At 47.9% G+C, this 13,391-nt stretch overlaps 1 protein-coding gene across 1 annotated transcript; it reads left to right on the forward strand.

The window, feature by feature from the left end:
• The first annotated feature begins 37 nt into the window (after positions 1–37).
• On the forward strand, positions 38–13,354 carry UPRT (uracil phosphoribosyltransferase homolog). The gene is made up of 7 exons (XM_058847835.1): positions 38–388; positions 6,013–6,055; positions 9,631–9,700; positions 10,396–10,458; positions 11,450–11,611; positions 12,161–12,259; positions 12,960–13,354. The coding sequence occupies exons 1-7, from the start codon at positions 102–104 to the stop codon at positions 13,064–13,066; spliced, it is 831 nt and encodes a 276-aa protein (XP_058703818.1). The 5' UTR covers positions 38–101; the 3' UTR covers positions 13,067–13,354.
• Positions 13,355–13,391: the final 37 nt, after the last annotated feature.

The following is a 13,391-nucleotide window of genomic DNA, read 5'->3' on the forward strand; positions in this document are numbered from 1 at the left end:
CCGCCGCGGGGCTGAGCGGCGGCTCCGGCCGCCAATGGAGCGCGGGCGGCGGGCGCGCTTCCCCCGCCCCGGCAGCGCTCACGGGGGCGCGGCCCCGGCGCATGGAGGCGATGCCCTGCCAGAACCAGCGCCTCGGCCCGCGGCCGCAGGATGAGCCGCCGGCGGCCACCACGGCCACGCCGAGCGGCGGCTCCCGGCTGATTCGCTTCGCCGAGCCCAGCGATGACAGCGGCTGCCCCAGCCCGGACAGCAGCAGCAGCAGCAACGGAGTGGCGGCGGAGGCGCCGGTCCCCGCGGGGGAGGTCGGCGCGCCGGCCATCGGGCCGCAGCTGAAGCTGCTGCCCATGAACGATCAACTGCGGGAGCTACAGACCATCATCAGGGACAAGTGAGCGCGCCGGGCCGGGCCGGGTACCGTGGGCTGGGGAGGAGCCGCGGCGGGCCGGGAACACGGAGGGGGATCGTCACCGGTCGCTCGTTCCATCCCTCCCTCTTCCAGGGAGCCGCAGCCCCGCCGAACAGCTCTCAGCCGGCCCCTGGTGCCGGCTGTCCGGCTCGGCGCTGCCGCCGGAGGGATGCGCTGCCGGCGGGTCCCGGCGTGGCCGGGCTGTCCCCGGGGGCCGGGACCGAGGGTTGCCGCGTGTACCCGCTCGAACGGCCGGGCCGGCGGCGCGGCCATGTCTGGTGAGGCGGGCCCGAGGGCAGGGCACGGCTGCGCTCCCGGGGCTCCCTGCCCACCCCCGCCGCGGGGCTGCCGGGCTCTGAGACAGCGCCTCGGCGCGTCTTTAAACCCTCACACACTTGGACGGTTCCTGATGGGGATTTTTGCTCACCTCCGCCCTGCGGGCGGCTCGGAGTTTGCGTGCCACATCAGCACAAGGAGCAGTACAATGGTGTGTAAAGCCCATGAGAAAGGAGGCTGTACCTTACGGTCCCGCGGGCGGGCCCGGCAGCAGCTGGGGCTCGTTACCGCTTCTGGAGATCGGAGCCTGCAGGCAGGATGGGGCGGGGTGCCGTTCCCAGGATCTAACTGGGGACAGCTGTGAGCACCATGTTCCACAACCCAGCTCAGGTGTTGAACACGTCCCTCCCATCGGTCGCGTTTGTAGCTGTGCTTGTTCAGCCCTGGGAAGGTGATAGTGGAAGGTATTAAATACAGCATGCAACATGAGACAAACTCAGTAGCATCCATCTATTTATTAAAAAAAATACTGGTTTGCAAGCAAAGAGGTGTGAAATCAAGCCTATCAACAGAGTGATAAGATTCTGAATAAAGCCCTCTCTTCCCTGAGACACAGTGGCTTTCTGACATCTGCAATAAGTCATTTCAGAGACACTGTTCCTTGCTGTGTTTCACATCAGTCCATCTGCATAGTCCATGTTTTTCTGTTTTCTGGCTCTTGAGGCTTAACTTTGTAGCTAACAGTAATTAATTATTTAATGCAAAACTGCTCACCATTTCTCAAAGACAATACCTCCATTAATTTTATTAACTTATCTGAGCCTCCTTACCTTAAATTAGTTTGTGGAGGATTTTTCTTCAATTTTCAAAGGAATTTTCAAAGCATTATGGCAAAACCAAAAGCTGTCAGCAGAAGCACCAGAGGCAGTGCAGTCTTGATGTAAGGAGAGCACTTGTGGCAAGACCACACAGATCTCCCACCTGGCAGCTTCTCTGTGGAGCAGAGAAGGAAGCTGGGAGTGGGCTAAGCAGTGGGAAACAGAGGGGGAGTCTGAACAATGCTTGGTGATGGCCTGTGACAGGTTTTGAGGTTAGTGAAAACCATATAGTTTTGATGTCTGGATAGATACTAGCAATATTATTACTTTACTCAGGGATTTTATTGTTATTATTTTGTTGTACAGAGGTTTTGACTTCTTTCAAATACATTTAGGAGGTTTCAGGTTACAGTGAGCTTATCCAGAGGGCAGCAGCTGCAATTTTAACTTGAAGGACATTTTTTAGTTACATCAGCTTCATTGTGCAAGACTTTGGTAAGAGGAAGTCTAGAATAGGACTTGTAAACAGTGAATTAGTCAGAGCAGCTGCAGCAATCGCAGACTGTACTTTATTCTGAGTGCCATGTTGCCCTGGAGGTGGGGATGGAACTGTCACTTCCAAGCTCCCTTCCCAACCAGTGAGGAAAATCGGGCTGCAGCCTGCTCAGAAGGGTTGGCTTTGTAGGTAAGGACAGTAGGGAAACATTATTTTTGTGTTCTGTCCCAGGAATTCAACATTCAGAAAAATGCATCTCATTAAGAGACCTCAGAGTGGCCTATTTTAGTGCCTGTCATTCAGAAAGATGCTGAAGGGAGAAGAGGATTTTTTAAGCACTGTTCATTAACCTTTCCCTGGGCAGCTATAATTTGCCCTAAGACAACTCTGTAGCTACTGTAGCATTCAAAGGTGCTAAAAGAAACTCCTCCTTCTCAGAACTGTGTTTGTGAGCTGGCAGCAATGTGGCTCAGAGCAGCTACTGGTCAAAAGTAATAATAAAAAAAATATTACTTTAGATAATAAATAGAGGGGTATGTTCACATACAGTGCTTGGGAAGAGGGAGAAGCTGTCATCTACAGGCAATTAGAGCCCTGTCACTTAGACTTTCTGAATTGAAAAAGAATGGGTAACACCTTAACTCAAGGAGAATATTTAGATTCCTTAATGCTGCAGAGGATGGATGTTCCAAATACAGCAATACCTGAAAATGGCAGACATTAAAAGGCAAGCTCCTGGGGAGTGAGAAATGGAACAAAAGTAGGGAAAAAAACCCAGTCAATTTGGGACTATTCCTGTAAGTGAGGAAGGGGTAAATACTCAGATAGATAATCCCAGTGAACTGCAAGGTAGAACCAGGCATGCTTTCATGGAGCTTAGAATGGTCAGGCCAGATGCAGAAGACTTTGGGGACTGTTTTGTCCATAGCATGAGCTGCTCAGAGAAGTGGAAAGCTCTTTCCTTATTCCTGAGAGGATTCAGAGAAATAAATCATGGCCTTTCAATTGGTATTACTATAAAGAAAAATCCATCTTCATGTGGCTGGTCATGGTGTCCCATGGGATTCAGAGGTGGGTGGCTGGGTCAGGGATGTCCTCCTGGTAGACTGAAATGGCACTTTTGCTTCCTTAAAATTAAAAAGAACTTGGTCTGTGTGCCAGATTTGGGTAGATGGATAGATCATCTTAACTGTGCCTGGGTTTCCTCATTTTCCCTCAGGCTTTTCTGCTCAGCAAATGCTTAATGGGGGCAGGTGCCTTTTATACTGAGTGAGATATGAACCTCAAGTGCTCTAATGGGATGTGAGCTGATGCACTGAAGTACTGAACATTCTAGAACAGTTACAGCCTCTTTACAAGGAAGGAATGATCTCAAGGTAATTTCTAGCCTCACAAATGTGAACCAGGCATCTGGAAGCTGAAATGGATAGTGCAGTGATGTGTTTATATAGAAGCAAATTCATTAGCCCAGGTTGGCAGTGTCATTTTAAGTCATGATTTAACAAGAGATATTATTTAAATCCAGATACTTTAAGGTTTTTGTGTCTGTTGGGTGGGATCATTCTTTGGTATTCTGCTAAAGCTTCTTATTCCCTAAGGAATGAGTGATAACACAGAAATGCAGATGGCAGAGTGCTTGGATGTGCAGTCCTGGCTGCTGCACAGAGCAGGGGGATTCAGGAGTGTAACTCACCTGTGCTGGGTAAGGACAACTGCTGCAGACAGGGAGGGTGGGGTCCCTCTGCATCCCAGCCCCAGAATGGAAAATATTAACAACTGCAGTCCATTAAGTACTGAAGTGCTGCAGGTAGAACGTGGACCTGTTCCCAGCCACATCATCTCCCTGAATGCCAGCAGCTCATCCAGTGCCTTCAGTTTTCTTAAAACCTTTTACAAATCCTTTGTAGGGAAGTGGCTTTTTTCAGCCTGGCCCTCACCCTGGGTGTCTCTGAACAAATTCTGTGAGGTAATGAGAGAAACAGGAATTACTGAAGCCCCAGTACCTGCAGACCTGACAGTGTTTGTCACTAATACCGAGTGCTGAAGCAGGAAGAAACCCTGCAGCTACTTTATATTACAACACAGTCCCAAAAAACCCATTTCTTCTCACTTTCTAAGGCAGACACTGTGGCATCAGCCATGCCCCCCTGCCTTCAGAAATGAAGTGAAACTCATTTATATTGTGTAACACAATGTTCCTGTTACGAGTTAGGTTTTAATGCCTCATAGGTTTAGATGTTGTCTAAAGATGTTTATCTTTAGAAGTTTCTAGTCTGACATGAATCGTTACTTTGTGTATTTCTATTTGGTATTTAAGGAGAACAGTTAAAGTGTTTTCACATAAGCCCTTTTTTTTTTCTGCCCCCTGGCAATTCTGACAGGATGTGGGGTTTGAGATGTGGTCACAGCTTTCCAGCTGCCCCTGTACATGAGGTCTGACGTTTTCTGTATTACTGTTATTTGTATGCACTGTGGTTTTCTGTTGCCCTCCCCTTCTCAAAAGCCAGGTATAACCAATAAAGGGTGTTTAGTGAGCTGTGCAGAGGAACATCTGTGTCTCTGCAAGGACAGAGGAATTGGTTCAAAACCTCATAATCTGCATTTATAACTCAGATGATTCACTCTAAACATGTTATCACTTTACAGTCAAAACTGTGGTCTGGACATTGTTGGCTCTGTCTTACACCTATTTGTGAAATTCAGCTAAATTTTCTGAAATGCCAGTCTGGAAGAACCTAGATATGCCACTTAGCTACTTCCCTCTTATCTACATCACATATATGAAATTTTCAAAAAACCTTAATAAAATCAGGTCATATAATTGCACGGATTTGGGGTTGGGTTTGTTTTTTTTTTTCAGTTTTGGGGTCTTTTTGAGCATTGCCTGTCTAGTTAATATCAGAATAGCAGAAAGCTAGGAATATCTTGTCATTACCAGAAAGAAGGAAAAAATAAAAACAATCAGTATTTTAGAAGTGTGTTATTAGCACAAGGAAAGAAACTAGATTAAGTTAATGCTCTTTTTAAACCTCTTTTTTAAAGTGGGGAATAAGTGTCTGGTTCCCAGGCAATGAGCAGGCAAACCTTTTGACTTTAATTCATGTAACCACGAGGTGTATCAGAATCTTGGGGATTAAATACAAAATGGTATTTAAGGAGCCATGCAGAGTATCAGGGTTTGAAAACATGAGAGGGATTAATAGAACATTTCATTTAAAAGTGCCTCTTACCATATTGGTGCTGTGTCTGAGGGTTTTCAAGGCTACTGTCCTGCGAGTGTTGGCTCCTTGACTGGAAACGGGTCCTGTTCTGGTGTGGTGAGAGCTGCTCTTGGCATGGGAAGCAAGGTGTTAAAGCTGCTTCTAAAATTCAGGCTTTAACCTTGCATTTTCGCCTCCTGAAGGGGCCAAAAGCCACACAGGCACACGAGCAAAAGGTTGTACCCAACTAATAAGAGGCAGAGATGTGTTTTTATGAGAATGCTCATTAATCCCTGCTCAGTTTAACCCCACATTCACTGATCTAATCACACTCAGTGAGTTCCAGATAAGATAAGATGTATCTCCTGCTTATCAGGTGTGTTGTCAGCCCAGGGTTAAGGAGCTGCATGATCATTGTCCCACAGCTTCTGATGGACTGGAGGACAGGCAAACAAAGCTCACTTGCTCAGAGCTGCAGGGAATGCAGGAATATCTGAGCTCAGGAGGTGTTTTGGAGCTGAGCTGGAACAGCAGTACCATGAGAAACCTACAGAACATCATCCTCTTGTGTTTAATTGTTTAATAACTGGTGCAGAGCAGCAGCATTGCCAGCAGCAAGAGCCAAACCCCAGTGCTGGGTCACTGCATCTCTGCCACCAGCCAGGAAACCCACGATGCAGAACCTCTGGGATAAGTTTAATCTATAATAGAAGCCTTTTCTCTGAACTGCCTTGGAATATAGTATTTATTATTGTATTTAAGCAATGTTCTTAAAGTTATTCCCCAACCTAAAATGTAAATGATTACCTTTTTCAGGAAATCCAGTAGAGGAGACTTCGTATTTTCTGCTGATCGTCTGGTAGGTGAAAAATTTCTTCTTGATATTCTACTTTGCAACTCTTCCATAAAATGGGTCTCTCAGAACACAAGAATGGTGGTGTGACAGCAACTTTTCTACCCAAAAGAAATTTCTGTGTGACAGCAACTTTCTGTGAAGGGACTTCTGTTCACTGTTTCATCTCAGCAGGTTCCAGAAACCATGGTGTTACCAGACACAGCTGCTTGAGGACAGAGACCTGTAGTAATAAGAGAATTCTGTTCAAAACCAGATGCACAGAGGTTGCAGATAATTGAGTTTTATTTTGAAGCAGCACTTTGATCTTGTGAACAGAGCAGTATAATTTCTTACAGCCTAGATCTTACCAGTTGCTTGCCTGCAGAAGTGCCTCCTGACACTTGCTGTGTATTAGATTAGGAGCTCTGGGTGCATCCACATGGAGAATATGTCTTTTAGCCATATGGTGGTTACTGGCAGGGACAAAGCAGTTTGAAGTTTTCACATATTTTAGTAAATCAGAACAAAGACTGTAGGAAGTGCAGCCTTTATCTCATTTAAATTACAAGCTTAAAGAAAACCCCAGCACTTGCTACCACACACATGCTTGTGTCCACAAGGGTGTTTGCTTTTTGCAAATCCACTCTCATTAACAGAGGGAAGTGTTTTCCCTTCCAGCATAGTCCAGAAACCATTCACAGTTGCAGCCACAGCAGGCAGGATTCCTGTGATGAGCCCAACCTTAATCCAGGCTTGCTCAGGTTTAGATATGATCACAACCCAAGATTGTGACTGCAGTGCTTTTTATCTTCACGGCTTTCCACTTTCTCCCCTACTTTCCCCTTCTTGAGGATGTTTCCTGCATTCCAGTACCTTATTGTCAGTAATTAGTGTGAAGGACTTTTTTCCATGTGCCTTCTCACCTTTCTTGGGTGCCCTGCCCTGTTCTGAGGCAAACACTGAATTTTTCCCCCCTCTCATTGCTGGAAACTGCAGATCCAGGGAGTGAGTTCAGGTCCTTGCACCAGTGTCCTCTATGGGCTGGCCAGCACAGACAGAGACCCTCTGTGTGCTGGTCCTGCAGCTCTGTTTTCCACTTTTTACGAGGAATTCTGCACAAAAGAATATGTAGCACTCTCATTTTCTAAATATTTTTCCTAGGTGTGACAAGAACAGTTATAATTTCATGTGGGATTTGGTCTCTACCATACTTGGCAAGGTGCAAACGGTTATGACTTGCCATCTTTTCCACCCAGAGAGCAAACAGAGTTTAAGGGCAAGAGGCAATACATGAAGAAAAGTGTGGGATTATAGGGGAAGAAAAAACACCTTGTTGCAGTGAGAATGAAGTTAATTTTGCTCCTACCTTGGCAGCTGTTAGGGACAGTGTCTCCTGAGGTCACCAGAGGGAGAGGTCTTAAGGAGGGATTCTAAAGTTGATGGATTTCTGGTGGTGCAGTTTTTCCTTCTGGCAGTTTGTTTCACAGGTAAGGGGATGGCACAAAGGAAATGGTTGAAGATACTTGTGAGAAAAAGGATTTAATGGGTGGTGGAGGTTGGCAGGGAGTGTCTGAAAGGCACTGCCAGGGCTGTGATGCTGAAGCTGAAAGAAGTGAGGTTAAAGTCATGAGGAAGGACCAAGACAAACCTTTGTGGTGTTTGGAAAGGAGGACAAGCAGCCCCTGGCATGGGAGACAGTCAGTCCTTGTGGCTGCTGCTGGTGGAACTGGGGACAGCTGGAACTCAGGGCAGGTGGTGGGAACAGCACAGAGCTCCTCTTGGGACAGGAGGCACCCCCTGATCCCACACCACACACTGAAGGTACTGAACTGCTGACACAGGTGCTGGTGCAGCAGAAAGCACATTTTTGGGGGTGACTGGAGGCCTGAGGTGGAGCCATGAGTGCATTTCTCAATTCTACCAGCAGCTCCCTCTGTAACACTGACCAGGTCACTTCATCTTTCTGCCCACCTCTTTCAGGAGGTGAGCATCCAAAAGTGGTTTGAAATGCTGAGCTGTAGAGATGCAGAGGACATTCTGCCTCCTCTTGAGCTTCCAAGAAAAGCCATACATAATGGATTAGAGGATTTTCTACCTTGGGACCAAAGCTTTACTTCCTGTTTCATGTGGGGCTGTAATAATACTGGTTTTATCTTGTAAACAGTGGCAGCCACCTTTCTCTGGGAGAGGAGCAGCTGATTCTTGGGGCACAAGAGAAAAGAGGAGGAAATTAATCCCTGAGTGTGGAGGTGGCAGAAAGCACAGTGCAAAAATTAATGTTTTATCAACACTGACAAGTTTATGAAGAATCCTTCCAGCCTCTGTGTAAAACATTGATAAGTGTGGGGAGATCACAGAGATTATTTGACCATAAAACCTTCACTGGATTACTCTAAATTTTTGGCAGATTATGTGGAGCAATGTCAGACTACAGCAAAACAAAAAAAGCTTTTCTTCCAAACCTTGCAAATAGATTGGCTTTTTTTGTGTGAATTAAGTTCAAAAACATAAAATTGGGTAGAAATGTGCCAGAAACTGACCACAAGCTCTTGAGTATGGCTGCCACAAACACAGCTCTAGGAAGAAAAAAGTTGTACTAAAATGACTAAAAATACCTTGAAAGAGAGGTTATAAATGTAAGGGACCATTTCTAGCAGAGGCTGCTTGTGTGCCAGGAACTGGGGCAGAGTGGAAGGACAGGAAAAACCTTCCAGGTTGTCCTGGAATAAGAACTGCCTGAGGTGAGCAGTACACCTGCTCCATCCCAGGAGCATTGCCTCACTTCTGCCATCCCACAGTGAATTTTGAATAATTGTGATTTTTTAGTTGAAGCTCCTGCTTGGCAGTAGTTTTCCTTGAGCAGTTCTGGCCTGTGAATCTTTGGCTCATGAACAGAGAAAATTCTCACATCTTTAATACCCAGAGCATCCTTCAGGACAATCATTCTGGGTGCAGATGGGTGTGTTTTGTACTTTGCAGGGCAGCACCAGGGGAGGGCTGGGGGGCTCACAAGCTGCCCCTTCACCTGGACCATCCAAAATTGCAGGGATTGGCAGAGCACCACATGGAAACCAGAGCTGGCAGGAGCTTGGAGATGGTCATAAAGAGATTCCTAAATCTGCTGACTTGTCTTTGGGCACTGGTGGTGTGTGTGCATTGCTGCAGCTTCTGGGGCTGTTCTGGCAGCCCAGCTGCAGTTTGGTCCTGGAAACAGGGATGTGAAAATAGAGCCTGGCTGAGGGGGAGCTTCTCCTTTCCCTCACCAGGATTTCCTGTCAGCAAATGAAGTGGCATTGGTGCCTCCCTCACCTGTTGAGAATAATTTGTCTCTGAAGTCTCTGCCTGTCAGATGTAAATGAAGTCAGGTTTATGATTGCTTATGAACCCCTCTCTTCTCCCAATTTTGTTCTGCAATGCCTTTGTTTGATTTGTGGCCAAAACATAGGCCTCACCCCCAAAAGGTCTCTAAATTCAGTCCCTAACTGATGTTCAAGAGACCCTTTGGGCTCACCCAGTCCTTGTAACTGCTACTGCCATGAAGTGCCTTATCTCCAGAGATAGCAATCCCTTTAAGCTGATCCATCTCTTTGCTTCCACAGATCAGACTCGTGGTTGAAGAGGGACTGAATCAACTGCCCTACACAGAATGTACTGTGACCACTCCAACAGGTATGTGGGAATTCACCCCTGGCCTGGGCAGGACTGGAAGTGGAACTGATATCAAAATACATAGTTTATTACAAGAGTTACAGAATATCCTGAGGTGCAAGAGACTCAGAGGATCATTGCCAGCCTAAATCTGGCCCTGCAACTGGGGCCAGCTGGGAGTGAGGATGAGCAGGAAATAAAAAGTGGCTATGTAGGGACTAGAGAAAACCATTGCAGGGGTTGTGGTTCCTCCTGTCAGCTATAAAGATCTGTAGGGTTACAGATGCTCAGGTGTGCAGCACTCAGAGGCAGCTGCTGAGTGCATCAGCAGGTTGTGAGGAGCTGCTCAGCTGGGTGGTGTGACCCACATCACACCTGTGAGACTGCACCAGCTGAGTCCTGCTCCCCCTGAGAGCTCCACTTGCGTTCCTGCAGGGTGACACTGCCACTCTGCAGTAAAACATTGGTGTGGCTTTACTTACTCTTGGAGAAATGATGGACTGCAAACTCTCAGCTGTGGAACCAGAGCTCACACACCCACCCCAGGAGGCACCATCCCTTACCTGTCCTCCTTTTTGTGTCAAGCAGCAGCTGCTGGAGCACTGGTGTCACATCTGTTCCCATCAGTCAGTGACAGATCCAGGACCATCTCCTCCCTGTTAAGAGTGCAGAAGGGAGCAGCCACTGCCACTGAGCCCTGGTTTCTTTCCTCACAGGACACAAGTACGAAGGAGTCCGATTCGAAAAGGGAAACTGTGGGGTCAGCATCATGAGAAGTGGTAGGTGCTGCTGGCTGCTGAAGGAGCACACATTAAATGCTCTGGAAACCTGAAAGCAACTTCCTTGCTAAGATGTGCAACAACAGGCTTACCCAAATTCTTTCTTAGGTATCCTTGATAACAGGATGTCCAGGAATATCTCTCATTAACCTTTAAGGAGACAAATGTCTGGAACAGATCTCCTGTGGCCTCTTCCCTGGCAGCTGCTCCCTGTGAGGGGCCAGGTGCCCTCCCCTGTTTCCCACTTGTGCCCAGAGCCAGGGCCCCACCCCAGCCACGCTGGTGGGGGCAGAGTCCCTGGTACTGCCCAGTGCCGGGCAAACCTTTGGATCTGAGCTGTCACAGCCAGCGGCCCCACACTCTGCCCCACCCTCTGTCACCGGGATGTCCCCAAACCCCGCCCGCACCTTCTGTCCTTTCCAGCTCTCTCCTGGGAGAGGTGGGAACACCAAACCCAGGGGCTCGGCAACACCGAGGAGACTCGGTTTGCTGTAAATGGGGAAAAAGGGAAAGAGCTTCAAGAGTTTGAATGCTTAGAGCTGTTCACCAGCACAGGGGTGGGACTGTCCTGTTGGGGACTGTCATTTGGGGACTGTCATTTGGGGACTGTCCATTTGGGGACTGTCATTTGGGGACTGTCCATTTGGGGACTGTCCATTTGGGGACTATCATTTTGGGGACTGTCATTTGGGGACTGTCATTTGGGGACTGTCCATTTGGGAATGTCCATCTGGGGACTGTCATTTGGGAATGTCCATTTGGGAATGTCCATTTGGGGACTGTCCATTTGGGGACTGTCATTTGGGGACTGTCCATTTGGGGACTGTCCATTTGGGAATGTCCATTTGGGGACTGTCATTTGGGGACTGTCCATTTGGGAATGTCCATCTGGGGCCTGTCCCTTTGGGACTGTCCCTTTCCCTGCAGCCCCTTGCCCCGAGCCCTTTGTCAGTGTCAGCATCTGCTGCTGTGTTTGTGCTGCCCCTTGCAGGGGAGGCGATGGAGCAGGGCCTGCGGGATTGCTGCAGATCCATCCGCATCGGGAAAATCCTGATCCAGAGCGACGAGGAGACCCAGCGAGCCAAGGTGTACTACGCCAAGTTCCCCCCAGACATCTACAGGAGGAAAGTGCTGCTCATGTACCCGATCCTGAGTGAGTGTCTGCCGCCAGCACGGACAGACAGACTCCTCTGAACGCCGAGTGCCGGCACTGGAAGGAAATTTCCACATTTCAGGGGCTTTGATTGGGTTTTCTGCTTGGTTTAGGTGACAGAGGAGGGAATGGATCAGGCTGTGCCAGGACACGCATTACTCAGCTGCACCAGTGTGAATGCAGAGCAAATCGTTTGGGCATGGCTGCTTTTGGGAGAAAGGCTGAGATTAAGACTCGATATAAATTTAATTATATGAATTTTGGCATGGGAAAAAACTCAGTGCTTTTCTTATTCTATTATGAGACATTTCTAGATTATTATAATAAGGAGTTTGTTGGGATGAGGTTATTTGTCCACTCCAAGTTCTGCCATTAGGAGACCAGCATTTTCTACAGGGAGTACATGCAGAGGTGATGCCTTTCCAGTGGGAAAGTACAGAATCACCATTCAGTCACACCAACTGTACCACAGGTATTCTCAGACAGCTTAGGACAAGCTCATCAACCAGGGCAAAACCCCTAAATCCTGTCCCCTCTTTGCGCTCTCAGGTACTGGGAACACGGTCATTGAGGCTGTCAAAGTGCTTGTGGAACACGGGGTCCAGCCCAGCGTCATCATCCTGCTCAGCCTCTTCTCCACACCTCATGGTGAGTGAGCACAGCTCTGGCTGCTGGGGACAGTGGCACAGTCATACATGGGACAGGCAGGGCAGAGCTGTGCCTCTCACAGGTTTGGGGTTTTTTTGGCTGAATTGTAAAAGTGAGCCAACAGCGCCATGTTTGATGTGGGCAGTGAGAAGGGGACTGAATGGCAAAACTGCAAATGGGAGAATGTTCCTAAAAGCAGGAGTTTGCAGCACTGCCAGGTCCATGGCTCACAGAGCAGTGCCAGGCCAGCTGCTGCTCTGGACCATGGAATGTGGGCCTTGCTCCAGCACCAGAACACCAGGAGTGGGAGCTGAATGGAGCTACAGAACTGGCCTGGCTGCAGGTTAAAGGGGATCGAAATGAGGAACATTTGCTTGTCTGGGAGGAAAGAGGATCTTGTGTATTGTATTAGAAAGTGGCCATGGCAGAAATCACCATCAAAAAACTCAGCTGAACTGCAGAGCAGCCTGTAACCACTTTAATTGGGAGTGTGTGTGGATGGGAAAGGCACTTTCGAAGAAGAAAGCCCCAAAAAAGCAATCCCCTAAAGTCGGGCAGTTTTCCTTATAGATGGTTAGCTAAGACAGGAACAGGAAGAGGAGACAGGAGCACAGAGCCTGACTTATCTTTGCAATTCTGATCACAATTTGACATGGGCTGAAGCACTGTAGTCATTATTGCCTTTGCTGTCTCTTCCAAGGTGCCAAATCCATCATCCAGGAATTCCCAGAAATCACCATTTTAACTACAGAAGTGCATCCTGTTGCACCAACACACTTTGGACAGAAGTATTTTGGGACAGACTGACAGTCTTGGAACAACTGGATATGACTCTATGGCATTACAAGAGGTTTTTTTTACATTTTATTACTGTTGAGTTGGTCAAGGGCATGTTTCAAACCTTTTTGGCCAACTAACTTAGGTTAGTGGCGGCCTGAACAGGGATCAGGTACAGTGACAAAGCACTCCGGTTACACGGTCAAGCATCTCCTTGTTGGGGTTCTGTAACTGCCACACTCTGCTTTAACCTATTTATTCTTCTCCAGCCTGTCCGTGGCCACCTGCAAGAGCAAAATAAACCCAACTAAACCCCAAGGGAGTGTCCTTCATTTCTAGGGTCACTTGGTGTCAC

The sequence above is a fragment of the Poecile atricapillus genome, chromosome 12, assembly GCF_030490865.1.
Source record: "Poecile atricapillus isolate bPoeAtr1 chromosome 12, bPoeAtr1.hap1, whole genome shotgun sequence".
NCBI lineage: Eukaryota > Metazoa > Chordata > Aves > Passeriformes > Paridae > Poecile > Poecile atricapillus.

What these genes read in the sequence shown, in the direction of transcription:
- UPRT (XM_058847835.1), top strand. Translation starts at nt 102, where the DNA reads ATGGAGGCGATGCCCTGCCAGAACCAGCGCCTCGGCCCGCGGCCGCAG. An exon ending in CAGACCATCATCAGGGACAA is followed by an intron (nt 389 to 6,012) that starts GTGAGCGCGCCG and finishes TACCTTTTTCAG; the next exon opens with GAAATCCAGTAGAGGAGACT. An exon ending in TACTGTGACCACTCCAACAG is followed by an intron (nt 9,701 to 10,395) that starts GTATGTGGGAAT and finishes CTTTCCTCACAG; the next exon opens with GACACAAGTACGAAGGAGTC.